At 39.2% G+C, this 27,618-nt stretch overlaps 1 protein-coding gene across 1 annotated transcript; it reads right to left on the reverse strand.

The window, feature by feature from the left end:
* Positions 1 to 26,978, reverse strand: LOC110502639 (mucin-5B). The gene is made up of 29 exons (XM_090215681.1): positions 26,766 to 26,978; positions 26,579 to 26,641; positions 26,249 to 26,451; positions 25,766 to 25,833; positions 25,051 to 25,165; positions 20,258 to 20,342; positions 19,937 to 20,040; positions 18,549 to 18,768; positions 18,087 to 18,212; positions 16,060 to 16,174; positions 15,828 to 15,966; positions 13,088 to 13,195; positions 12,771 to 12,840; positions 12,370 to 12,507; positions 11,927 to 12,091; positions 10,899 to 10,993; positions 10,514 to 10,640; positions 9,899 to 10,002; positions 9,445 to 9,596; positions 9,216 to 9,265; positions 9,008 to 9,108; positions 8,301 to 8,452; positions 8,065 to 8,203; positions 7,800 to 7,907; positions 6,590 to 6,769; positions 6,212 to 6,451; positions 716 to 872; positions 429 to 557; positions 1 to 185 (listed from the first exon to the last, which is right to left on the reverse strand). The coding sequence occupies exons 1-29, from the start codon at positions 26,833 to 26,835 to the stop codon at positions 1 to 3; spliced, it is 3,708 nt and encodes a 1,235-aa protein (XP_090071807.1). The 5' UTR covers positions 26,836 to 26,978.
* Positions 26,979 to 27,618: the final 640 nt, after the last annotated feature.

Raw genomic sequence — 27,618 nt, forward strand, 5'->3', positions numbered from 1 at the left:
TCAAAATGTGATCTGAAATGATCTGAAAACATACCATGGCTGACAGTTCTCCTTGGAAGGTATAACCTCTCCATCATTGTAATGAGTTCCATCTCCATCGTAGCAACCACAGTCCTTCTTAGTGACACACTTCATGGTACTTTCTTCCAAATAAGGCTGGGCCGAAGAACATTTTGGATAGCAACCTTTAAGATAAAAACAGTCAATTTAATCCAGGACACCTGCACAGATTAGATCATCCTCATGGTATCTAGTTTTAACACCAAAGCTGTGATGGATATGATATTTCAATATTTGTTTTTAGTTTTCAGTATAGATGAACAAGGGAGGGGGAGGCATTACATATGTTATACTGTACATTTGTTTAACAACTTGGATTGTAAATTGTAAATCAAACGGCCAAGCTGTTATGAAGGGCTCTTAGTTACCTTCCAGTGCAGGGATCTGACTGGAGCATGTTCCTGAGGGATTCTTGCAGGTCTTCATACAGGGGTATCCACACGGATTATAATGCCACTCACACTCACCAATAGGGTTGTAGAAATCACAGAACAGAGCTGGTGAAATGAAAACATGTCACATTTTAACTGAACCAGGGTCCTAAAAGAGGATTAAACAGTTACACATTCAAATCATAAATTGGTATTTTGTCCCGATAGCAAAACAATCCCACCTATCCATCAATCAATTGTCCCACTCAAAGCAAATGACTCACGGCAGATATCTGGTGTTCTCCACTTGATACAAGCCCCTGCCTCGTTACAGGCCTGGGCGTAGGCTGCTACAGCTGTACAGAAACACTCGCAGTCTCCCCCAGTGTCACAGGCACACGAGTCCCTCACACAGGCATCATGGAATGGCGTGGGGTCCACCTTTTAGGAAGATGCATTAAGCCATCATTTATTTATTCAATGCATTGCCCAGCTTGTTGAAGAGACTACAGATGAATTATTGACAATGATTATTATTGAGTTGGATGGTTGACTTTATGTTTTTGTTATCTGTTTAGTACTACTTTTGTTGTTGTCTATTATGGTGACTGTGTGGACATTCACATGATTGTTGACAAACCAATTTTATTAAAAGGATTGCCATGTACCATCATGCAACTCTGCTTGTCATTGTTTGACCTTATACGAAACCTGTTAGCCCAAGACTTGTGCTACAAAATTATCGTTTGTTATAAATTCCTCCATATGATTGTTATTATGACCCAGAAGCTGTGAGGTAAATTAACTATTGTTGAAGCCTTAACCTTATTGACCCTGAGGCTGTGAGGTAAATGAACTCTTGTTGAAGCCTTAACCTTATTGACCCTGAGGCTGTGAGGTAAATTAACTCTTGTTGAAGCCTTAACCTTATTGACCCTGAGGCTGTGAGGTAAATGAACTCTTGTTGAAGCCTTAACCTTATTGACCCTGAGGCTGTGAGGTAAATGAACTCTTGTTTAAGCCTTAACCTTATTGACCCTGAGGCTGTGAGGTAAATGAACTCTTGTTGAAGCCTTAACCTTATTGACCCTGGGTCTGTGAGTTACTGTATATTAAAACTTCTTCAGGCTGGGGTCTATTTTTCTCCACTTCCTGTCTGACTGACGTGCCCAAAGTAAACTGCCTCTTACTCAGGCCCCGAAGCCTGGATATGCATATAATTGGTATCATTGGATATGAAACACTTGGAAGTTTGTAGAAATGTTAAAAGAATGTATGAGACTATAACACAATTGATATGGTAGAAGAAAATCCAAAGAAAAACCAACCGGAATTTAAAAAATTTGAGAGCCCGTGCTCTTGCAATGGAACGTATAGGGTCATATCCAAATCTAGCTCCCAGATTGCAATTCCTATACCACTAGATGTCAACAGTCTTTGTTCAAGGTTTCAGGCTTGTTTCTTCCCAAACGAGGAAGAATTTTGAGTTTTTAGAACTGGGAGTCAGAGTCAGGAAATCAGTCTGTGCGGCCGCGACGAAGACGAAGCACCGGCCGTGACGAAGCACCTGCTAATTTTCTTTTCTTTTGAACATACTTCTTTCATAATATTATATATTTATTTATTTATTTATTTATTATTATTATTATATATATATATAATATTTCAGAAATATTATAGTTTTTTTACATTTTAGGGTACCTGAGGATTAAATAGAAATGTATTTTGACTTGTTTTAAAAAAGTTTAGCGGTAGCTTTTTGGATTCCTTTCTCTGCATGTACTCAAATCGATGGCACCAACTAAACTGACTTTTGGGGATATAAAGCAGGATTTTATGTAACAAAACTACCGTGCATGATGTAGCGGGGACCCTTCGGATTGTAAATCAGAGGAAGATTTTCCAAAAGTAAGTGAATATTTAATCGCTTTTTGTGATTTTATGAAGCCTGTGCTGGTTGAAAAATATTTTGATGTGGGGCACCGTCCCCAAACAATCACATGGCATGCTTTCGCTGTAAAGCATATTGTAAATCAGACAATGCAGTAAGATGAACAAGATGTTAAGCTTTTAACTGATATAAAACACTTGTATGTACGGAAATGTTTAATATCCATAAATGTATGATTATTTATTTGGATAGCGCAAACTCCAATTTCACCGGAAGTTGTCGACAGGTGTCCCGCTGGCGTAGCCCCTTAACTCTTGTTGAAGCCTTATTGACCCTGAGGCTGTGAGTTACTGTGTATTAACTATTGTTGAAGCCAACCATATTATTGTACTTACGCAGTGGCACTTTGGCTGCGTTTACACAGGCAGTCCAATTCAGATCATTCACCAATGCATATCTGATACCAATTGATCTTGTGTAAACAGCAAAAAAAAAAAAAAAAAAAATGGAATCTGATCTTTTGAGCTCTGATTTATACCACTTCCATATGTGGATCTCAATCCTGATTCAAACCCAATTCTCCATGCGGTCTCTGTCTGGATGCTCAGATCTGATGTTTTTGCTCTAAAATGGTTGTTTTGCACATGACCTGCCATTACCATGACAACTACCCAAAAATGTAAAGGACAGGAAATGAGCATTGCATCTTCAGAGCCTACATCAGTGGTTAATGCGCCAATCTGATATGGGCTACATGTAAAACTTCAGTCAGGTCCATAAATATTTGGACATTGACCAAGTTATTATTTTAGCATATTGGAGTTAAATTAAATAAATACATTAAATACTAAATAGGAGATGAAAGTGCAGACTTCAGCATTATTTTGAGGGTATTTACCTCCAAATCGGGTGAACAGTGTAGGAATCACAGCACTTTTTATACGTGGTCCCTCCCTTTTTAAGGGACCAAAAGTAATTGGACAATTGGCTGCTCAGCTGTTCCATGGCCAGGTGTGTCTTATTCCCTCATTAGTTCATTTACAAGTAAACAGATAAAAGATCTAGAGTTGATTTCGAGTGTGGCATTTGCATTTGTAATCTGTTGCTGTTAACCCTCAATATGACAATAAATAATAATAAATAAAATAATAAAGAGCCAGTGAAGCAACCCGTCATCATCTTTCTTAAATCTCCTAGACGACAGACACTTCGAAACCTTACACTTTGAAACCTTATTCCTTACGATGTGTTTTTGACTGTCTGTTTTGCCATTCATGAATGTGTTGTTATGGCCTGTAGTGGTAAAGGCCAAATTCAGTATTTCACAATATTTATTTTTACATATGTATGTTTGAAACCTAAACGGTCCTAAAATTCCAAATGAAACATCTAAATGATCAATGGTATGACCATCTTAAAACAATTCCATATGTAATCCCCCCCCCCCCACCCCCAACGGCTTAGACTTTTAACAGAAAATTAAAATTTTCACCATATGTAAATAGCAATGTAGCCAAGATACACAAGTCATAGCCTTTGTACAGACAGCTTGTTTTAACCTGCCGACTGCATGTATCTGCTGTACTGTCTATTGAATGTATCTGCTGTACTGTCTATTGAATGTATCTGCTGTACTGTCTATTGAATGTATCTGCTGTACTGTCTATTGAATGTATCTGCTGTACTGTCTATTGAATGTATCTGCTGTACTGTCTATTTAATGTATCTGCTGTACTGTCTATTGAATGTATCTGCTGTACTGTCTATTGAATGTATCTGCTGTAGTCTCTATTGAATGTATCTGCTGTAGTCTCTAATGTATCTGCTGTACCGTCTATTGAATGTATCTGCTGTACTGTCTATTGAATGTATCTGCTGTAGTCTCTATTGAATGTATCTGCTGTAGTCTCTATTGAATGTATCTGCTGTAGTCTCTATTGAATGTATCTGCTGTACTGTCTATTGAATGTATCTGCTGTACTGTCTATTGAATGTATCTGCTGTAGTCTCTATTGAATGTATCTGCTGTCGTCTCTATTGAATGTATCTGCTGTCGTCTCTATTGAATGTATCTGCTGTACTGTCTATTGAATGTATCTGCTGTACTGTCTATTGAATGTATCTGCTGTACTGTCTATTGAATGTATCTGCTGTAGTCTCTATTGAATGTATCTGCTGTCGTCTCTATTGAATGTATCTGCTGTCGTCTCTATTGAATGTATCTGCTGTACTGTCTATTGAATGTATCTGCTGTACTGTCTATTGAATGTATCTGCTGTAGTCTCTATTAAATGTATCTGCTGTCGTCTCTATTGAATGTATCTGCTGTACTGTCTATTGAATGTATCTGCTGTACTGTCTATTGAATGTATCTGCTGTACTGTCTATTGAATGTATCTGCTGTAGTCTCTATTGAATGTATCTGCTGTAGTCTCTATTGAATGTATCTGCTGTAGTCTCTAATGTATCTGCTGTACTGTCTATTGAATGTATCTGCTGTACTGTCTATTGAATGTATCTGCTGTACTGTCTATTGAATGCATCTGCTGTACTGTCTATTGAATGTATCTGCTGTAGTCTCTATTGAATGTATCTGCTGTACTGTCTATTGAATGTATCTGCTGTCGTCTCTATTGAATGTATCTGCTGTACTGTCTATTGAATGTATCTGCTGTAGTCTCTATTGAATGTATCTGCTGTAGTCTCTATTGAATGTATCTGCTGTAGTCTCTATTGAATGTATCTGCTGTCGTCTCTATTGAATGTATCTGCTGTACTGTCTATTGAATGTATCTGCTGTACTGTCTATTGAATGTATCTGCTGTACTGTCTATTGAATGTATCTGCTGTAGTCTCTATTGAATGTATCTGCTGTAGTCTCTATTGAATGTATCTGCTGTAGTCTCTATTGAATGTATCTGCTGTCGTCTCTATTGAATGTATCTGCTGTAGTCTCTATTGAATGTATCTGCTGTAGTCTCTATTGAATGTATCTGCTGTACTGTCTATTGAATGTATCTGCTGTCGTCTCTATTGAATGTATCTGCTGTACTGTCTATTGAATGTATCTGCTGTAGTCTCTATTGAATGTATCTGCTGTAGTCTCTATTGAATGTATCTGCTGTCGTCTCTATTGAATGTATCTGCTGTAGTCTCTATTGAATGTATCTGCTGTAGTCTCTATTGAATGTATCTGCTGTACTGTCTATTGAATGTATCTGCTGTCGTCTCTATTGAATGTATCTGCTGTAGTCTCTATTGAATGTATCTGCTGTAGTCTCTATTGAATGTATCTGCTGTACTGTCTATTGAATGTATCTGCTGTCGTCTCTATTGAATGTATCTGCTGTACTGTCTATTGAATGTATCTGCTGTAGTCTCTATTGAATGTATCTGCTGTAGTCTCTATTGAATGTATCTGCTGTAGTCTCTATTGAATGTATCTGCTGTACTGTCTATTGAATGTATCTGCTGTCGTCTCTATTGAATGTATCTGCTGTACTGTCTATTGAATGTATCTGCTGTACTATCTATTGAATGTATCTGCTGTACTGTCTATTGAATGTATAGGTTATTCCAAATGGCTGTATTTACTGTATACAGTGTATGTGTGTCTTTTTATCTTCGTTTATATCAGCTGCACTACGTCGACTTCCTAACAACTTCGGTTGGTATGGCAATAAAGTATTGAATCTATATTGAATAGTATCTGCTGTCGTCTCTATTGAATGTATCTGCTGTCGTCTCTATTGAATGTATCTGCTGTCGTCTCTATTGAAGTATTTACTGTATATGTGTGTCTTTTGATCTTCGTTTATATAGACTACGTCGACTTCCTAACAACTTTGGTATTGAATCTACATTGAATAGTATCTGCTGTGTACTGTACCTGTGAGTGGCAGGCTGAGAAAACGTTACTGGTGATGATGCTGCAGCGTTTCAGAGACCAGGACTGCCTGTATGATTTTAAAGTGCATGGGTTTTTTATGACATCAGCGTTGGGGCAACTGGGTGACACTTTCCAGCTGTTCCCAAACTCCAGAGCTTCAACAACCACTTCCTGGTTTCTGGACGTGAAGTCGTTCTTTCCATTACCGTCGTAGTTTCCACACAGACCACACACTTGGCCCTGGAAGGAAATTCAACATTTAGAAATAATAACTTGAAGTAGATAATCAAACATCACATTGTTTTGGAAGCCAATGCAATTGCTATACAAAGATACAGTGCAATCACTGGTTCAAAATGTCCTATTCTAGTCACTCACCTGGAAGGTAGAGCTGAGTTTGATGAACAGGCTATTCTTCTTGTCCCACATGAGGATCAGGCCATTTTCAGCCTCAACAACAACATAGAGACCGATAGAGTGGACCTGGTATGGCACGTCAACCCCGTTCTCTTGTTTGATCACTTTTACAGATTCATCTGCTAGTATGATCTCATTGCTCTGAAAGACAGAAACAGAAAGAGTTCATTGCTAATGTAATACTAGTAGAGAGGTTTACACTGGGGTGGTGCTGGATTTAACACTATCCAGGGTAACACTGTGGTGGTGCTGGGTTTTACACCATCCAGGGTAACACTGTGGTGGTGCTGGGTTTTACACCATCCAGGGTAACACTGTGGTGGTGCTGGGTTTTACACCATCCAGGGTAACACTGTGGTGGTGCTGGGTTTTACACCATCCAGGGTAACACTGTGGTGGTGCTGGGTTTTACACCATCCAGGGTAACACTGTGGTGGTGCTGGATTTAACACTATCCAGGGTAACACTGTGGTGGTGCTGGGCTTTATACTATCCAGGGTTAGTGTTAGCTATGTATTTGGTTTAGGGTTAGCTATGTATTAGGGTTAGTGTTAGCTATGTATTTGGGTTTGGGTTAGCTATGTATTAGGGTTAGGGTTAGCTATGTGTTTGGGTTAGGGTTAGCTATTTATTAGGGTTAGGGTTAGCTATGTAATAGGGTTTGCTATGTATTAGGGTTAGGGATAGTGTTAGGGTTAGTGTTAGTGTTAGCTATGTATTTGGTTTAGGGTTAGCTAACACTAACACTAACCCTAACCCTAACACTATCCCTAACCCTAATACATAGCAAACCCTATTACATAGCTAACCCTAACCCTAATACATAGCTAACCCTAACCCAAACACATAGCTAACCCTAACCCTAATACATAGCTAACCCAAACCAAATACATAGCTAACACTAACCCAAACACATAGCTAACCCTAACCCTAATACATAGCTAACCCAAACCAAATACATAGGGGTGATTTTTGTGCTGCTATCAAATCTGCCCGAGAATTAATCCTGTCAATCTAGTGTGCTAACAAAACGCATGGGGGGGGACGAGATAAGTGCAACCAGAGTTCAGCATGCAATTCCACTCACAGCCACCGGCGTCGACATTGAGTCAAATGTCCAGACTTGTCTATTAATGCATGTCTGAAGCTGTTTATGAACAGTAGTTCCTACCCCCAAGAAGAGCTTGATGGCCTTGGAACAGGTGGTGCCGGTTGTTCCACAGGGAATGTTCTCTGTGATCACTCTAAAGGTACCGTTTGGATTGTTGCTGCAGTAGTCCTGCAGGATGTTTTCAAATTCACAATCAGAAAACATCTTAGTTATTATCATTATTACTTCATCTTAATCATAATTAGAAAATATGTGCATCATACATAAAGTAGGGGTTTTAATAAAATACAAAGAAAATCATAAATACAAATGATTATTGCCCTACCTGAGTAAGAATGTATTCACAATCTCCATTGAAAGTGAACCTTTCCTCATCAAAAGTGATGAAATGCCCATCTCCATATATGGCACACATCCCATCACACTGCTTATTGGTACACTGCCATTTTCTGCCTTCGCAAGTGCTACAATGATGCAAACATAATCACAAGGGGAGATTTTAGAGGGAAGCATTTGACATATCCAAAGAAGAAGAAGAAGAGGGATAGAAGTTGATTTTACCAGGTATTGCAGTCTACTTTGAGCACATGTCCAGGTTGGTAATAGACTCCATTGTGAGAACAGGGACATAGGTCTTCCTTGATGCATCCTCCGTTTCCATCAGACAGCAGACCATCAGGACATACACAGCCTGACACACACTCTGCACTGATCTATAACACAATGAATCAGGGAAGGACTGACATGAATTTAAGTTGGACATCATGTGCCTGAATGTCCCTCCACCCTCCAGGGTGTAAGATGTGGACATTATGTGCCTGAATGTCCCTCCACCCTCCAGGGTATAAGATGTGGACATTATGTGCCTGAATGTCCCTCCACCCTCCAGGGAATAAGATGTGGACATTTGAAAAGACACAAGGATGACTTTTAAAGATGATCTCTTTGATGTTCATGGAGATCAGGTTCTCTATAAACGTTACAGTCTGCTCAAACAGAAACCTTCTAAAAAGTCAATCTCATCGGAGGATATCGTTTGGGATCCTGGGCCTAGCTTTGTCCAAGGTAATAAATAATTTGATCAATCTGTCACTGTGTTAACATAACATTGTCCTTGTATGTTTTTATTAAAATGTGTTGCAATATATGTTTTTATTAACTTGTTGTAAGGCATGTTTTATTAATGTGTTGTAAGACATGTTTTTATTAACGTGTTGTAAGGCATGTTTTATTAACGTGTTGTAAGGCATGTCCCATTGTAGACTTACACAGTGACTGTCTAGTGTTTGACAGCTCTTCTGGCACTCTGAGCCCTTGGCTCCGGGCCCTGCACTAGAACAGTTGAAGAAACCCATTGGTTCTTCACAGGCTGTAGGGAACAAAAGTAGGCTTTATAGGTTAGTAGGGATTAAACTACAGAGTCTTGGATGTGAAGTGATTTGCTAAATTTGGTGTTCTGAATTTCAGAGTACTCACATAAATGTTGTTGTTCTCCAGTACAGCTTAATTTCCCTTGTCTGCAAGAGCTGGGTGGTGAAGAGGGGTACAAGAGGAGGGGGTTAATAAGCATGGTTTAGCATGCCTCTTGAAGCAAACCAAGACTTTATCAGAAGACAGTTGATTTCTAAATATTTTAATAGAGCCACAACAGAGAAGACCATCATATTTTCAGAGATTTTCTTTCACATGCCAACCAAGTCCTTACCATGTAGCCCCATAGATCCTGGTGACCTCTCCAGGGGGTACTACTGTGCCTCCATTGTAGCAGGAGCAGCGTGAGGCAGGGACACACTCTCCCTGGTCGTTCAGGTAGGTTCCCTCGGCACAGCCACAGCCGTCCACAGTCACATGGTCTAACTGTTCAATTCAATTAAAAGTGTTTTATCCATGAGGGGAAATTACTTTGGGCATGTCTGCAGTAACAACAACATCCACAACAACAAGAAGATACACAACAACATGACAACAACAACAAAGACAACAACAACATCCACAACAACAAGAAGATACACAACCACAACAAAACAGCAACAACAAGACAACAACAACAGCAACAACAGCACAACAACAACATACAAAACAACAAGACATTAATAAAATAAACAATAATAATAATAGCAAACACATGCAATAGTAATGAGATGTCCATGTAAATATACCTGGCAGGTGAAGTCTGTTTGGCTCAGTGAACGACAGGTGCGGTCACAGCTGGTCATGGTGTAGTCATAGACCATCGTGTCAGGGCAGCTAGAGGAGTACTTCCCTGTGGAAAACAGTATGGTGATTCAACATTTAATTATATGTTTTGCGGTATTTTGTTTTTAAATAAGAAGGTAAATCCTGGACACTGTGGGTTAATAGGAGGGTAAACCCTGGACACCGGGGGTTAATAGGAGGGTAAACCCTGGACACTGTGGGTTAATAGGAGGGTAAACCCTGAACACCATGGGTTAATAGGAGGGTAAACCCTGGACACCGTTTGGTTAATAGGAGGGTAAACCCTGGACACCGTGGGTTAATAGGAGGGTAAACCCTGGACACCGTGGGTTAATGGGGGGGAAACACTTGGACACTGTGGGTTAATAGGAGGGGAAACACTGGACACTGTGGGTAAATAGGAGAGTAAACCCTGGACACCGTGGGTTAATAGGAGGGTGAACCCTGGACACCGTGGGTTAATAGGAGGGTGAACCCTGGACACCGTGGGTAAATAGGAGGGGAACCCTTCATTAATTAATAAATAAATACATTCAGTATCTCTGATGTTATCTTACCACAGGTGGTGTTTCTCCATCCACTGAGCAGGACGCCTGCAGCAGCACATGCATGGACGTAGGAGGAGACCGCAGCACACATGCACTCCTCACTCCTCTCACAGTTACAACTGTCATATAGGCAGATCTACAGGGAGAGAAGAAGAAACAGAAGAAGATGAAAGTTCAGTTATGAGATGTGATAATGAATAATTTTTTTTTTTTAAACACAAGCACAGGACAATAGTATTACAAAATTCTGATTAGATGTTTTGAGATAAATGAAATTAATATTATATAATTATTTGATATAGAACGTCTTAAATTATCGTTTAAATAAATATATATTCTTAGAGCTTTGGGATAACTCTGTAATTAAAGAGCATTTTAACATCAACATACTTACTTCCTTGTAGTAATTTGGGTTGATCTCAGTGTGGCATTGGGAAAATATTCCTTCACGATCTGACAGCATCAAGCACCAGTACTTGGCATATCTCTCTGTAAAACATGAGATATTAGCAACATGTAACAAAGTACAAATAGTTTTTATCTAGGCTTTACTGTGCATCTCAGTAGACATTTGTGAGTGTAATCCCCAAAAAGTATTCCAAGGCTCTGATAAAGGCTCTCTACGCCGAAACATAATGAAAAAATACAAATGGTTAGTTAGATAATAAACTCAGATCTGTACACAGAGTGATCCTTTTTCTACTACTAGTAGAAAAAGCTGATTCTCTTTTTGCTCAACCTGGGCTGAAGCGTGTTTTGGTTTGTTTCATTAGACCAGGGGTTCCCAAACTTTTTTGTCCCACGACACCATTTAGAAAATTTTCACGACGGCAACAATGTGAAATGTGAAGAAAAATATGTCTGTAGCTTATGCCTACCATACCATAACCCCACCGCAACCATGGGGCACTCTATTCACAACGTTGACCTCAACAAACTGCTCGCCCACACAACGCCATAAACGGATGGACGTACTGCCAAATTCTCTAAAATTATGTTGGAGGCGGCTTATGGTAGAGAAATGAACATTCAATTCTCTGACAACAACTCTGATGGACATTCCTGTAGTTATCATGCCAATTGTACGCTCCCTCAAAACCTCACATTTTAGAGTGACATTCTTTCTGACCCCCAGCACAAGGTGCACCTGTATAATTGTCATGTTGTTCAATCAGCTTCTTGATCTTAAAATGTTTGTGCTAATGGAAAATGTGGATCTGTTATTTAAGCTCATGAAACATAGGGACCAACACTTTCCTGTTACGTAAATTTTTTGTTCAGTGTGTATATTTTTTTGTATTTTGGAAATTCTCCCGAGACCCCATTTTCATATAAGGTGATCCCACATGTGGTCGTGACCCCTAGTTTGAGAACCGCTGCATAAGAGACACGTTAGTGTTTTAAAAGAGGTCGAAGGAGTACCGTTCTCTACACTCAGACTGCATGGGATCTCAAAGTTCTGTGCCACATCAGGACAGCTTGCTTTGGTCTTCCAAGTGTTGGCGAACGTCACAGCGGTTCCTTCCACCAGTCCATTGATGGTTCTGAAGTCGTCAGCGCGGACGCCGTTAAAGTCTCCGCAAAGACCTGGATAAGAGGTACAAAACATTATAACAGGTGGTTTGAACTAACATTGACTGAAGATGCAATGCATCAAGTATCATTAGTTTATTAATAATTGTTTCAGGTGAGGTTTGACCGAACCCCTCAAAACAAGTGGTATAGTGGCACACGTTACATTAACAGTAGTTTGATAACCAATCATCTTTTATAATTACAATGCATGAGATTTATATAGCGCTTCTCAACAACCCAAAAACTATTATCTTTCCACCAAGACTTTAAATGAGCAGAGAGAAACATACCCTGGGTTTTTTCTTTGTGTGAACTGCTAGCTACGATGTAGACCTGCATTATAGGTGTTAGCTGGACCTCTAGACGGAGCCCATAAGAGGTATGCACAACGATGTAGAACGTAGAGGGCTGAAAGATCCTTACATCAGCTGTGGAAAATATACACAAGTTCTAGTTACAATCTGGTTTACCATGAACTTTTAGCTCCCACTTCCCTATTGTGGGATGCTTATGGTGTTACATGCTGCTAGACAAGGAAAGAAAGACGAAAGAAAGAGACAACTTCTGGTACAGTACGTACTGCATGGGAAGGGTTTCAAACATACATTTATACTGTTCAATGACTACAAAAATAGACAGATATCACATCTTTGTATCCCTTTTCTCAAGCAGCCATCAATCAGTCACTCACCCATGAAAAGCGGCATCTGAGAAAACATCTTGTTGACAAAGACCCTTCCACTGGCCTCGATGACGATTATCTGCAAGTGACAAATTACAACTTGAGTTAAAACGACTCCCTTGGTGATAAGGAGTGTGGAACAGGGTTGGAGTCAATTCCAGTCAATTCAGAAAGAAAACCTAATTCCAATTCCAAATGTTCCTCACTGAAAAACAATGAAGAGCATTGGAATTGGAATTCAGTGGACTGCCTGTATTGACTGGAAATGAAATGTAATTTACTCCAACCCTGAAGTGGTGATACGAGTCACGGACTGGCTAACTTACCGTGGACTCTGGAGTCACCAGGGTTACAGATCTTAGGCAGGTCTCAATGTCCGTCTTCCCACATTTCACTATGTCACCCAGGACTGTGAAAGCAGTCTCGTTGGTTTGCTGGGAACAATCGGCAACAGGTATGACAGTAACGTTAAGGTAGGACAGTAAAGTTAAGGTATGACAGTAAAGTTATGGGTTGATAGTTGTTGCGTCAAAAAACAGAACACTCAAAACATGAGCACAATGGCAGCTCTTCCTTTAAAGAACTCCAGGCCTCAAGAGGGCAGATAACCCAAAAACATGGTTGGAACTAAAAAAATTGAGCCAGGATTTCTGGAGGGACTACTTTTACATGCGCACCTGGCAGATAAGCATGGGTATAAAATGTTTGGGCTTAGCTTTGCTTGGGTCCTCAACATACAAACAGCTCATTGTTCAACCCTGTTGACGGAACTGGTATGTAATGTTTGGAATTATGTATTATGTTGCATCCAGTGCTTAGCACAATTTACATGTTTAACTCCGGTAGGAGTGGTGACTTCTTTTTTGTGGATATTTTCTGACTGCAGAAGTAATTGCTTGAAGTGCTAGATTAAATTGTTTCAACGTTTACTTTATTCAAAGCCATGCTTTGTTGCTGTGTAAAATAATGCAGGTTTATTCTCTGTTTAAGGTTATCAACCTATTCCCTATGTAACAGTATAATTTTAAACCGTCCCCTCGCCCAGACCCGGGCGCGAACCAGGGACCTTCGGCACACATCAACAGTCACCCTCGAAGCATCGTTACCCATCGCTCCACAAAAGCCGCGGCCCTTGCAGAGCAAGGGGAACTACTACTTCAAGGTCTCAGAGCAAGTGACGTCACTGATTGAAACGCTATTTAGCGCCCACGCTAACTAAGCTAGCCGTTTAGCATCCGTTACACCTATTCCTCTGTCATTCAACTACTCTATTCAACAAATCAACTGTTTCAACATATTCAACAAATGGCATCAAAAAAAATAAAAAATTATAATAAAACACTAAAAAGTAATTGTCCCTTTTCATCCTTCACGTGTTGGGCAAGACGTTTTCAAGTTTGGGCAGAGCTGAAATAATTATAACACCTAAACAACTTGAAAATAGTAACGTCTAGGTATGACGGTAACGTAGGTATGACGGTAACGTCTAGGTATGACGGTAACGTCTAGGTATGACGGTAACGTCTAGGTATGACGGTAACGTCAAGGTAACACATACATGCATTTCCTTCAGGATGTATTCACTCTCCTTGACTTACTCCACATGTTGTGTTACAGCCTGAATATAAAATGGATTAAATATTGTTTTTTTTTCACAATGCCCATTAATGACAAAGTGAAAATGATTTTAGAAACGTTTGCTAATTTATTGAAAATGAAATGCAGAAATATCTTATTTATTTTAGCATTCACACCCCTGAGTCAATACATGTTAGAATCACCTTTGGCAGTGATTACAGCTGTGAGTGTTTCTGGGTAAGTTGCTAAGAGCTTTGCACACCTGGATTGTACAATATTTGCAATTATTTATTGTTGTACATTCTTCAAGCTCTGTCAAGTTGGATGTTGATCATTGATAGACATCCATTTTCAAGTCTTGCCATAGATTTTAAAACTGATTTTTAAGTCAAAACTGTAACCAGGCCACTCAGGAACATTCAATGTCATCTTGGTAAGCAACTCCAGTGTATACTTGGCCTTGTGTTTTAGGTCATCATCCAGCTGAATGGTGAATTTGTCTCCCAGTGTCTGATGGAAAGCAGAATGAACCCGGTTTTCCTCTAGGATTGTTCCTGTGCTTAACTCCCATGTATCTTTTATACTGAAACTCCCCAGTCCTCAACGATTACAAGCATACCCATAACATGATGCAGCCATAACATGGTGCAGTCACCACTATGCTTGAAAATATGAAGTGGTACTCTGTAATGTGTTGTATTGTATTGTATTTGCCCCAAACATAACACTTTCTATTGATGACAAAAAGTGAATTGCTTTGCCACATGTTTTGCAGTATGACTTTAGTACCTTGTTGCAAACAGGATGCATGTTTTGTAATGTTTTTCTTCTGTACAGGATTCCTTCTTTTCACTTGTCAATTAGGTTAGTATTGTGGAGTAACTACAATGTTGTTGATCCATCCTCAGTTTCCTCCTATCACAGCCATTATTGGGTGTGAATACCTTCTGAAGGCACTGTATATTATGGTTCAACTTGATTAAAAAGTATTTGAGATTAATATGGATAGTGATGGCAATGGTATGTATAAGCACCTCCAATGCAAGTGGCTGCCAGCTGTCGTCCGCAATCTATGCCGGATGTGGCCGCTTCGTGGGCCAGTACATGTTCGCTAGCGAGTTAGGAGTTAAATCTACTAAACATACAGTATGTGTCAGCATGGAGTCATATTAGTGCCAAATGACATGGAATCTGAATTGAATCACTTTGCATTTGTATGAAGAAATCTAATTTTTATTCAATATTTCTGTTGCCACTGATATCACTCCATACAGTAGGTTAGATCCCTCCCTTGGACAGGACATATGAGCAGTCTCCATGCAGTAGGTTAGATCCCTCCCTTGGACAGGACATATTAGCAGTCTCCAATACAGTAGGGTAGATTCCTACCTTGGACAGGACATATTAGCAGTCTCCAATACAGTAGGGTAGATTCCTACCTTGGACAGGACATATGAGCAGTCTCCATACAGTAGGGTAGATTCCTACCTTGGACAGGACATATGAGCAGTCTCCATGGAAGGTGTAGGCTTTCCCATCGTAGGTGGTGATGTGGGAACCTCCCACTATGGAGCAGGTAGCAGGGCAATCTAGATCCATACAACTCCACTGGCCTTGGATACAGGTACTAACGGAGAGAGACAGTCAGTTTAGCCTCATCACACCCGGATCAACACACACAACAATTCAGTGTATATAAACGCAATGCAGCTCTTGCCATTTGTGGCATGTCCTTGAGAATGATTGTCCAGGAAGGTAAGAATGTCCGTTGTGGAGACAAGAGCACTGGTTCACAGCTACACAGCCAGTCTGAGTGATGTCATCAAACACGGTTCCTATGAGAAAGACATTCAATACATTTAGCCAGCTGATCCCATGACTTACATTCAATACATTTAGCCAGCTGATCCCATGACTTACATTCAATACATTTAGCCAGCTGATCCCATGACTTACATTCAATACATTACATTTAGCCAGCTGATCCCATGACTTACATTCAATACATTACATTTAGCCAGCTGATCCCATGACTTACATTCAATACATTTAGCCAGCTGATCCCATGACTTACATTCAATACATTACATTTAGCCAGCTGATCCCATGACTTACATTCAATACATTACATTTAGCCAGCTGATCCCATGACTTACATTCAATACATTTAGCCAGCTGATCCCATGACTTACATTCAATACATTACATGTAGTCACCTGGTTCCATAAAGACATTAAATACATTTAGTCAGCTGATCCCATAAATGACATTAAATATATTTAGTCCTTCCTTATCTCATAAAATACATTGATCCATGTAGATCAGTATCTTAATTACTACGGTACATCTGTTGCAGAACTTTGATCAAATAACGAAATCTCCAGTCCCACAATAAGGCTACTCTTCCAATCTATGTAACCTTTAACCTTTTCCTGGTTTAAATAGCCACCTAACTGTTATCACGGTTATATACAGCCTTCCTGGTTTGAATATCCACATAACCAATATGAGTTTTAATACAGTCTTCCTGGTTTAAATAGCCACATCACTGATATGAGTTTTAATACAGTCTTCCTGGTTGATACAGTTAATACAGTCTTCACAATGGTTGTCAATGGTTTGAATCCCTGACCTGACTAGGTGAAAATTATGTCAGTGTGCCTTTGAGCAAGGCACTTACCCTAACTGTTCCTGTAAGTCGCTCTGGATAAGAGCACCTGCTAAAAATGTAAATCTGGTCCCACTCCCATCATTGCCCATAAAAATACCTTTTCACAACTACTAATTAATCACTGTCAGATCTTATAGGGAGGGTCCTGATGTATACCTGGGTTAGGTTACCAGATTAGGAAAAGCTCTGGGCCCCAGGAAAAAATGATTTGCCCCACCACTCTGGGACCTGTGGTGCACCTCTGCATCAGGGCATTATCAGTCCCAAAAACCATTTGGTTTCAAAGACTATGTGGTAGTAGGGAGGGGGGGGGGGGTTGTAAAACATGTGGGGCCAAAAATCACTGATGTATTGCAGTTGCAATGAAATTGGCATAAAACACTTAACCATTAACTTGAGGACTCAACCCAAAATAAGGGACTTGTGACTTGACTCGAACTGGGACTTACCCATTATGACTTAGGACATGCAATGAAACTCAAAAATTAAGACTTCAGACTTGCTTAGGACTTGCAAAATTGAGACTTGGTCCCATCTCTGTTATAATCAGTGAGTGTGCAGTAGGCAGGGCAGAATCTCTGTCGGTGAGATTGCATTGAATATTTTAAATGCTACTTTAAATAGTTACATAGCTGACATATAATGTTGTATTCAGCTACTTTAAAATAGTTACATAGCTGACATATAATGTTGTACTCAGCTACTTTAAAATAGTTACATAGCTGACATATGATGTTGTATTCAGCTACTTTAAAATAGTTACATAGCTGATATATAATGTTGTATTCAGCTACTTTAAAATAGTTACATAGCTGACATGTAATGTTGTATTCAGCTACTTTAAAATAGTTACATAGCTGACATATGATGTTGTATTCAGCTACTTTAAAATAGTTACATAGCTGACATATGATGTTGTATTCAGCTACTTTAAAATAGTTACATAGCTGACATATAATGTTGTATTCAGCTACTTTAAAATGGCTACATAGCTGACATATGATGTTGTATTCAGCTACTTTAAAATGGTTACATAGCTGACATATGATGTTGTATTCAGTAATGAGTGCATGTACCAGCAGGGCAGAAGCATCCGTCGGTGCAGTGTTCCTCACAATGCTGGTTCCTCTTTGGGTTGGAGCAGGTATCAGTGCAGGGACTACCACACTCCTGGTACTGCATGCTTAAAGGACACGTCTCCACTGCTCGACACAAATAACCAGTCACAAATCTGTTTCTGACTCGTCATTACTTCACATTTTCACGTATTCTTCTATTGACATCATTGGAAGTGAAAATTGGGATTTGCTCCTCAGTTTTCAGTCACATAAATGTAAATACAAGCATGTCAAAGAAGAAGACACTATAGATTACCTAAGGCAAAGCATTATTGCATATCAAAAGTGTTTACTTTGAGTTACAGTATAACTGTGGCTGAGTTTTTTTTTCCCCACATCCAAACTACCAACAGAGCAATACAAACAAACAATCTAGAATAAAAACAAAAAGGATGTGTAATGCAAATAATGTTCCCTTACAGCAGAACTGGTCGGTCTTCCACTCCTGGGGTTTCCCCCCTGCGTGAGCACACTGGCGGGAGTACTCTGACAGGGTGGGACAGGCGCAGGTGACACTGCTGCTGCTGTTGCCACAGTGACACATGTCTTCTGCACAGGCCTTGATGAAGGAGTCTGTGGCAATCAGGTCCTTACAGCTACTGAAGGCAAGACTGGTGAGAAGCTGCTCACAAAGTTTGGTCTGAAAGGATGAAGAAGAATTACTAGAGGCAACAGACGGTTTGATTCTCTGATCCATCTCTACGCAGACGACACCATTCTGTAAACTTCTGGCCCTTCTTTGGACACTGTGTTAACTACCCTCCAGATGAGCTTCAATGCCATACAACTCTCCTTCCGTGGCCTCCAACTGCTATTAAATGCAAGTAAAACTAAATGCATGCTCTTCAACCGATCGCTGCCCGCACCTGCCCGCCCGTCCAGCATCACTACTCTGGACGGTTCTGACTTAGAATATGTGGACGACTACAAATACCTAGGTGTCTCGCTAGACTGTAAACTCTCCTTCCAGACTCACATTAAGCATCTCCAATTCAAAATTAAATCTAAAATCGGCTTCGCATTTCGCAACAAAGCATCATTTACTCATCCTGCCAAACCTACCTTGGTAAAACTGACTATGCTACCAATCCTTGACTTCGGCGATGTCATTTACAAAATAGCCTCCAACACTCAGCAAATTGGATGCAGTCTATCACAGTGCCATCCATTTTGTCACCAAAGCCCCATATACTACCCACCACTGCACCTGTACATAGCCCATCTGTAAATAGCCCAATCCAACTACCTCATCCCCATACTGTTATTTATTGTTTTGCTCCTTTGCAACCCAGTATCTATACTTTCATCTTCTGCACATCTATCACTCCATTGTTTAATTGCTAAATTGTAATTATTTCACTACTATGGCCTATTTATTGCCTGTATATAAACTTTTTTCTCTATTGTGTTATTGACTGTATGTTTGTTTATTCCCTGTGTAACTCTGTGTTGTTGTTGTTTGTGTCACACTGCTTTGCTTTATCTTGGCCAGGTCGCAGTTGTAAATGAGAACTTGTTCTCAACTAACCTACCTGGTTAAATAGAGGTGTTCTCAACTAACCTACCTGGTTAAATAAAGGTGAAATACAAATACATAAATAAAATAAAATGATGTACTGATCAAATGTCAGCCATGATGATGACGATATTGGTATTTTAAACTAATAGTCATGTTTCAATGTAATGAATAAGAAATCTTAAATGCAACACTCCTCCCGTGGCCTCCAACTGCTCTTAAACGCTAGTAAAAGATAAGTAAGTAAATAAGAAATCTTAAATGTTCAGCTCAGCTCTAGACTTGTAAATACCTGGTCTTCACACTGCTCAGTGTGAACAGGGATTTCTGTACAGGTTTCTGTTTGGCCATTCATCTTCCAAATATCACCATAGTCGATTGTCTTCAGATAATCATCTGTAGGAAAAGAGACACGGTTATATCTTACCTGTTTATTTCCCCTTACAAACAGTCTCTGTCATCATGTGTTTTGTGTTTTTGGTAACCCTTTCTTAAAATGGTACCTAGAAAAATACTTTATAACCCCTTCCTAACCCATAGATTGAACCCACACATTCATAAGCAGAACAGGAGTGTAATCCGCCCCTCTAAGACATTTGGTGATTTTGTTTACCATTTCTAATGAACTCGTTCTGGACTCCGTTGAAGTCTCCACACAGCCCACATGTCTGATTCTGGAACTTTGAGTCCAGCTCCACCTATAAAACCAATGGAAGAAGACTGAGGGTTAATGCATTGCAAGCTAGCTGTTGAGGCACCTACAGCAGTTCACATATATGTACATTTCACATATATCTAGCTGGCCATGCACCTACAGCAGTTCACATATATGTACATTTCACATGCTTCATCTGTTCTAGCCTGGGTACCAGTGTGTTTATCCTAACATTACACTCCTTGTTCTAGCCAGGTTACCAGTCTGTTTATGCTGACATTCCACTCCTTGTTCTAGCCTGGGTACCAGTGTGTTTATGCTAACATTCCACTCCTTGTTCTAGCCTGGGTACCAGTGTGTTTATGCTAACATTACACTCCTTGTTCTAGCCTGGGTACCAGTTTGTTTAAGCTAACATTCAACTCTTTGTTCTAGCCTGGGTACCAGTGTGTTTATGCTAACATTCAACTCTTTGTTCCTGCCTGGGTACCAGTCTGTTTATGCTAACATTCCACTCCTTGTACCTGTGCTACAAGTATTTCGCTACTTCCTCAATAACATCTGCTAAATATGTGTATGCGACCAATAGAATTTGATTTGATATCCCTATGTTTGGCATATGACGCTGAGTACAAGGAGTGGGAGCTTAACACAAAACAGGTGCTGTACTTCAGGTTGGGTACATACAGATAGGGTCAATACAGAGCATTAGGCCTCCTAAAAAAATACAAAAGTGTGCGCAGGACTTTGCTAATATTATTCAATGTTTTCTCTACTGTATTCCCAAGTGGTTATTCATTAAAGGGAATTATGCGGATTAGGGATCATGTCTGCAATATATCTACAATATGAAACCTGTTTCACTGTAGTTTTATTCTGGTCTGATATGAAATGGATTGGATCTGAACAACAATACCAAATACATTCACTGTATGAATCCTCCCAACTAATTGTTTCTCTGTTTTAATCATCAGGATTCTATTTTTTTGTTGGTTTGTGTTTTATAAACATCTGACAGGGGAGGTGTCTTACAATCCCCTCTGTTTTTTACCTCTCCTGCACATGCACTCTTCCCTTTAAAACCTTTTAAACTCTCATCCTGTTGATAAAACCTTTTAAACTCTCATCATGTTGTTAAAACCTGTTAAACTCTCATCCTGTTGATAAAACCTTTTAATCTCTCATCATGTTGTTAAAACCTTTCAAACTCTCATCCTGTTGATAAAACCTTTTAAACTCTCATCGTGTTGTTAAAACCTTTCAAACTCTCATCCTGTTGATAAAACCTTTTAAACTCTCATCATGTTGTTAAAACCTTTTAAACTCTCATCATGTTGTTAAAACCTTTCAAACTCTCATCCTGTTGATAAAACCTTGTAATCTCTCATCGTGTTGTTAAAACGTTTTAAACTCTCATCATGTTGTTAAAACCTTTTAAACTCTCATCCTGTTGATAAAACCTTGTAATCTCTCATCGTGTTGTTAAAACGTTTTAAACTCTCATCATGTTGTTAAAACCTTTTAAACTCTCATCATGTTGATAAAACCTTTTAATCTCTCATCCTGTTGATAAAACCTTTTAAACTCTCATCATGTTGTTAAAACCTTTTAAACCCTCATCCTGTTGTTATAACCTTTTAAACTCTCATCCTGTTGTTAAAACCTTTTAATCTCTCATCCTGTTGATAAAACCTTTTAATCTCTCATCATGTTGTTATAGCCTTTTCAACTCTCATCATGTTGTTTTGTATTTCCTTCCGTGCATTTTTTTAAATAATAAAATAAAGCATCATATTCATGATGTTTTCGTCATTAAATTGAATGGGAGTTGTCTGAAAACTGTCTGTCTGCTTTGCAAATTAGTTTAAGTCTGAGGTTATGTCTGAGTACACTGGGATTATTTATGTACACACGAAGGGGAACGATGATACAAACAGTATTTACTCTCTACAATGTCAATAGATATTGAGACAACATTGTGTCTTCTGATCTAACCACACTCTGGAACTTTGAGTCCAGCTCCACCTATAAAACCAATGGAAGATAACTGAGTGTTAATGCATTGCAAGCTAGCTGCCTACAGCAGTTCATATATATGTACATTTCACATACAGCTAGCTGGCCATGCACCTACATCAGTTCATATATATGTACATTTCACACACTAATTTGATTTGATATCCCTATGTTTGGCATATGACGCTGAGTACAAGGAGTGGGAGGTTAACACAAAACAGGTGCTGTACTTCAGGTTAGGTACATACAGATGGGATCAATACAGAGCATTAGGCCTCCTAAAAAAATTCAAAAGTGTGCACAGGACTTTGCTAATATTATTTATTGTTTAATTTACTGTATACCCAAGTGGTTATTCAATAAAGTGAATTATGCGGATTAGGGGTCATGTCTACAATATATCTACAATATGAAACCTCACTGTAGTTTTATTCTGGTCTGATATGAAATGTATTGGATCTGAACAACAAAAACAAATACATTCACTGTATGAATCTTCCCAACTATTTGTTTCTCTGTTTTAATAATCAGGATTCTATTTTTTGTTGGTTTGTGTTTTATAAACATCTGACAGGGGAGGTGTCTTACAATCCCCTCTGTTTTTTACCTCTCCTGCACATGCACTCTTCCCTTTAAAACCTTTTGAACTCTCATCATGTTGTTAAAACCTTTTAAACTCTCATCCTGTTGATAAAACCTTTTAAACCCTCATCCTGTTGATAAAACCTTTTAAACCCTCATCATGTTGATAAAACCTTTTAAACTCTCATCATGTTGTTAAAACCATTTAAACTCTTATGTTGTTTTTCTTTCCTGCATTTTAAATTAATAATAAAATGAAGCATCATATTCATGATTTTTTCGTCATTAAATTGAATGTGAGTTGTCTGAAAACTGGTCTTTCTGCTTTGCAAATTAGTTTCAGTCTGAGGTTATGATGTATGAGTACACTGAGATTTTTTACGGGATTATTATTATTGAGACAATATTGTGACTTCTGATCTAATCACACTCTGTGAACTGATTAACATGTTATGGAAAGGGGGCAGACATTTTATGTTTGGATGAAAAGTTGGATAGAAAACACTCTGAAGTTTCTAAAACTGTTTGAATGATGTATGTGAGTACAACATAACTCATATGGCAGCTGAAAACCTGAGAAAAATCCAACCAGGAAGTGGGAAATCTGAGGTTTGTATTTTTTCAACTCTTGGCCAATCGAATACACAGTGTCTATGGGGTCATATTGGCTTCCACTAGATGTCAACAGTCTTTAGAACCTTGTTTGATGCTTCTACTGTGAAGTGGGGGCGAATGAGAGGGGATTGAGTAAGGTCTCTCCCAGAGCGCCAAGAGCTGACCATGCGCGTTAATTATTTGACTTTTCGTCTGCTCCTTGTGATCGCGCATCATGAATTTGGAATACTCGGCTAAAAGCGCTAACAAAAAGGAAGTGTTTGGACATAAATGATGAACTTTATCGAACAAATCAAACATTTATTGTGGAACTGGGATTCATGGGAGTGCATTCTGATGAAGATCATCAAAGGTAAGTGAATATTTATAATGCTATTTCTGACTTCTGTTGACTCCAACATGGCGGATATCCGTTTAGGTTGTGTTGGTCTCTGAGCGCCGTACTCAGATTATTGCATGGTTTGCTTTTTCCGTAAAGTAAAAAAAAATCTGACACAGCGGTTGCATTAAGGAGAAGTATATCTTTAATTCTCTGAATAACACTTGTATCTTCTATCAATGATTATTATGAATATTTCTGTAAATTGATGTGGCTCTGTGCAAATTCACGGATGTTTTTGAGGCAAAGCCAAAGGTAAACTGAGGCTTTTGGAAATAAATATGAACTTGATCAAACAAAACATACATGTATTGTGTAACATGTTGTCCCGGGAGTGTCATCTGATGAAGAATATCAAAGGTTAGTGATTCATTTTATCTCTATTTCTGCTTTTTGTGACTCCTCTCTTTGGTTGGAAAATCGCTGTATGCTTTCTGTGACTATTTGCTGATCTAACATAATGATATGTTCTGCGTTCGCCGACAAGCCTTTTTGAAATCGGACACTGTGGTTGGATTAACTAGAATTGCATCTTTAAAATGGTGTAAAATACTTGTATGCTTGAGGAATTTGAATTATGAGATTTCTGTTGATTGAATTTGGCACCCTGCAATTTCATTGGCTGTTGGCGAGGTGCTCCGCTAGCGGAACCCCGGTCCTAGACACGTTAAACTAATAAGCTCTTCCATACTGTCCCCCCAAATGGCACCCTATTCACTATATAGTACACGACTTTCAACAAGAGCCTCATGTGCCCTAATCCAAAGTAGTGATCAGAGGTTAACACTGATGTTCCCACTCTTATCCCAACAGAGGTTAACACTGATGTTCCCACTCTTATCCCAACAGAGGTTAACACTGATGTTTCCACTCTTATCCCAACAGTTCCCCTAAAACTGATGTTCCCACTCTTATCCCAACAGTTCCCCAAACACTGATGTTCCCACTATTATCCCAACAGTTCCCCAAACACTGATGTTCCCACTCTTATCCCAACAGTTCCCCAAACACTGATGTTCCCACTCTTATCTCAACAGTTCCCCTTTTCCCCCAGAGTGATTTACAATCAGTGTATTGAACCAAAGCAGGTGAAACAACCACATATCACTGTAGTGTAACAGAAGACGTATGGAAATGAGTAAGCATTCTGAACACATACCCAGAGGGAGTCATCTTCATTCCACATGACGACTAACCCCAGCTTGGCTGTGATCTTCACATAGGAAACGCTCCTCTCAATGAAGACGTTAAACTGACCAAACGGTATGGTGACCCTAGAGGGACAAAACAATAGTGTTCATCAGAGAGGAGAGTCTGTATTCCAACAAGGGTCAAAATGGTCCTTTACAGTATTTTCTTTGTGTTTCTCTTCCTCCCCTGTTGAGACTGTACCAGGTAATAATGTCTGTATAGGATTTCATCAAATGGAATTTCAGCTTGGTAACTTTCATCTGTAAATGCACATCAACTGAACTTCAGAAGAAGAGTTTGACCTCTGAGTGCTTTTAGATCACGGATGAACTCACTGTTGCCGGTTGAAACTGACATTATGTAGATTATGTTAAAACAGCAAAAGATTGATCTCAAGATGAGATTAATGATGATGCATTTTTTTAAACTTATGTATTTTACCTCAAGTCTTTGCACAAAAGTATCAACTGAATGCAGGTGAAGTGAAAATAAATTCATTCCAATCTCGTTTTTAAACTAAACTAAAAAAAGTGATCTCTGAATTAAATGAATCCCATTGGATGTAGATAAGTTATAACAAACCCCAGTATCATTTACTTCCTGTATTACTATGTATTTTACACATCTAAGAGCCAATGGTTTTCCACATCTGAGATCCATTGTTGACTAGACTGGGAACTCACTGTAATCCGTTGACGCTGACGTTACCGTTGGCCAGCTCCACGAAGGTTCCATCCAGCTTCAAAGAAACCTTAATAATAATAATAGTAGGACATTTTATTTCACAGACGCCGTTCAGGACCCTCAAGGTCACCTTACATTAAGATCATAGAGCAATAAAAACTATTAATCAATACTGCAATTAAAAAACAATTAATCAATAGTGAAATTTAAAACAATTAATCAATAGTGCAATTTAAAAACAATTAATCAATAGTGCAATTTAAAAACAATTAATCAATAGTGCAATTTAAAAACAATTAATCAATAGTGCAATGTAAAACAATTAATCAATAGTGAAATTTAAAACAATTAAATCAATAGTGAAATTTAAAAACAATTGATCAATAGTGAAATTTAAAAACAATTAATCAATAGTGAAATTTAAAAACAATTGATCAATAGTGAAATGTAAAACAATCAAAGGACTGATCACAAAGGAATACCTTGGTGATGGTTGGCAGCCCATCTACCTCCCCGCGCTGCAGCTTTATGTTAAAGGCCTCGTAGCCGCTGCTTCTCTTACACAACGACGACAGCACGTAGTTACAGGTGTAGGGCAGCTGGAAGAGGTCTCCATCGTAGGTTTTGTAGTGGTAGTTACCCCATGTGCTGCAGACCTGCCCGTTATGAGTGGGACTTGCTCCTGCTGCATGGGGGGAAATGTACAGTATTGTTGCAGCATTCATGTCTGAAAATAAGATGTATAATATAACAGTAGAGTAGAATATAGATATTTGAGTATTTGGTGACATATATTCAACAACACAAATTACCTGATACGATTTGCAGTTTGGAATCATATAGACTCCCAATGGAAGTCATGTCTGGAATCATAACTGGAAATAGACAGGGAACAAGTCTTATTTTGCTTCTAACCCAGCTCCTCTTTAGTTCCTCAACTATGCTACATGACTTATCCTAAAGCGATATTAAAATGTATTTCATCATATCTTGTCTTACCAGTCTCAGAATGTGCAGCAGATAGTCCGAAGACCAGAGCGATCCACGGCTTCACCCATTGGAGTGCCATGATGGTTCTTCTAACGAGTCGTCCTGGTCCACCTGGTCAGGTACTCTTCCTGTTCCTACTGATACCGTGAGGCACCAGGTGCCTGCCTTTAAACTACTACACGCCAGGACGTACCTCGATGATGCTGGGATAGTTGATTCTGTATCTAAGGAGGGGACTGATCAAACTTTAGGTGTTACCATTTTTCTGTTTGTCTGTCTGTCAGAGGTAGGATTACCTTTACTGTAATTGACATTGTGTAATGTATTAATTATAATAATCCCTAGGTAACTATCGATATTCCTGATATGTAGGGTACGTCCCAAAAGTTTCCATATTCCCTATACAATGAGTGTACATAACAATAAGACTCCAGGTGAAAGCTGTGATCCCTGATTGATGTCACCTGTTAAATCCACGTCAATCAGTGTAGATGAAGGGGAGGAGACGGTTTAAAGAAGGATTTTTAAGTCTTGAGACAGTTGAGTCATGGATTGTGTGTGTGTGCCATTCAGAGGGTGAATGGGCAAGACAACATATTGAAGTGTCTTTGAACGAGGTATGGTAGTAGGTGCCAGGGCACCGGCTTGTGTCAAGAACTGCAACGCTGCTGGGTTTTTCACACAACAGTTTCCCTTGTGTGTATCAAAAATGGTTCATCACCCAAAAGACATCCAGCCAACTTGACACAACTGTTGGAAGCACAACAGTTTCCCTTGTGTTTCTCACAACTGTTGGAAGCATTGGGATCAACATGGGCCAGCATCCCTGTGGAACGCTTTCAACACCTTGTAGAGTCCATGG

The sequence above is a fragment of the Oncorhynchus mykiss genome, chromosome 2 (assembly GCF_057628025.1).
Source record: "Oncorhynchus mykiss isolate SJ-2025 chromosome 2, ASM5762802v1, whole genome shotgun sequence".
NCBI lineage: Eukaryota > Metazoa > Chordata > Actinopteri > Salmoniformes > Salmonidae > Oncorhynchus > Oncorhynchus mykiss.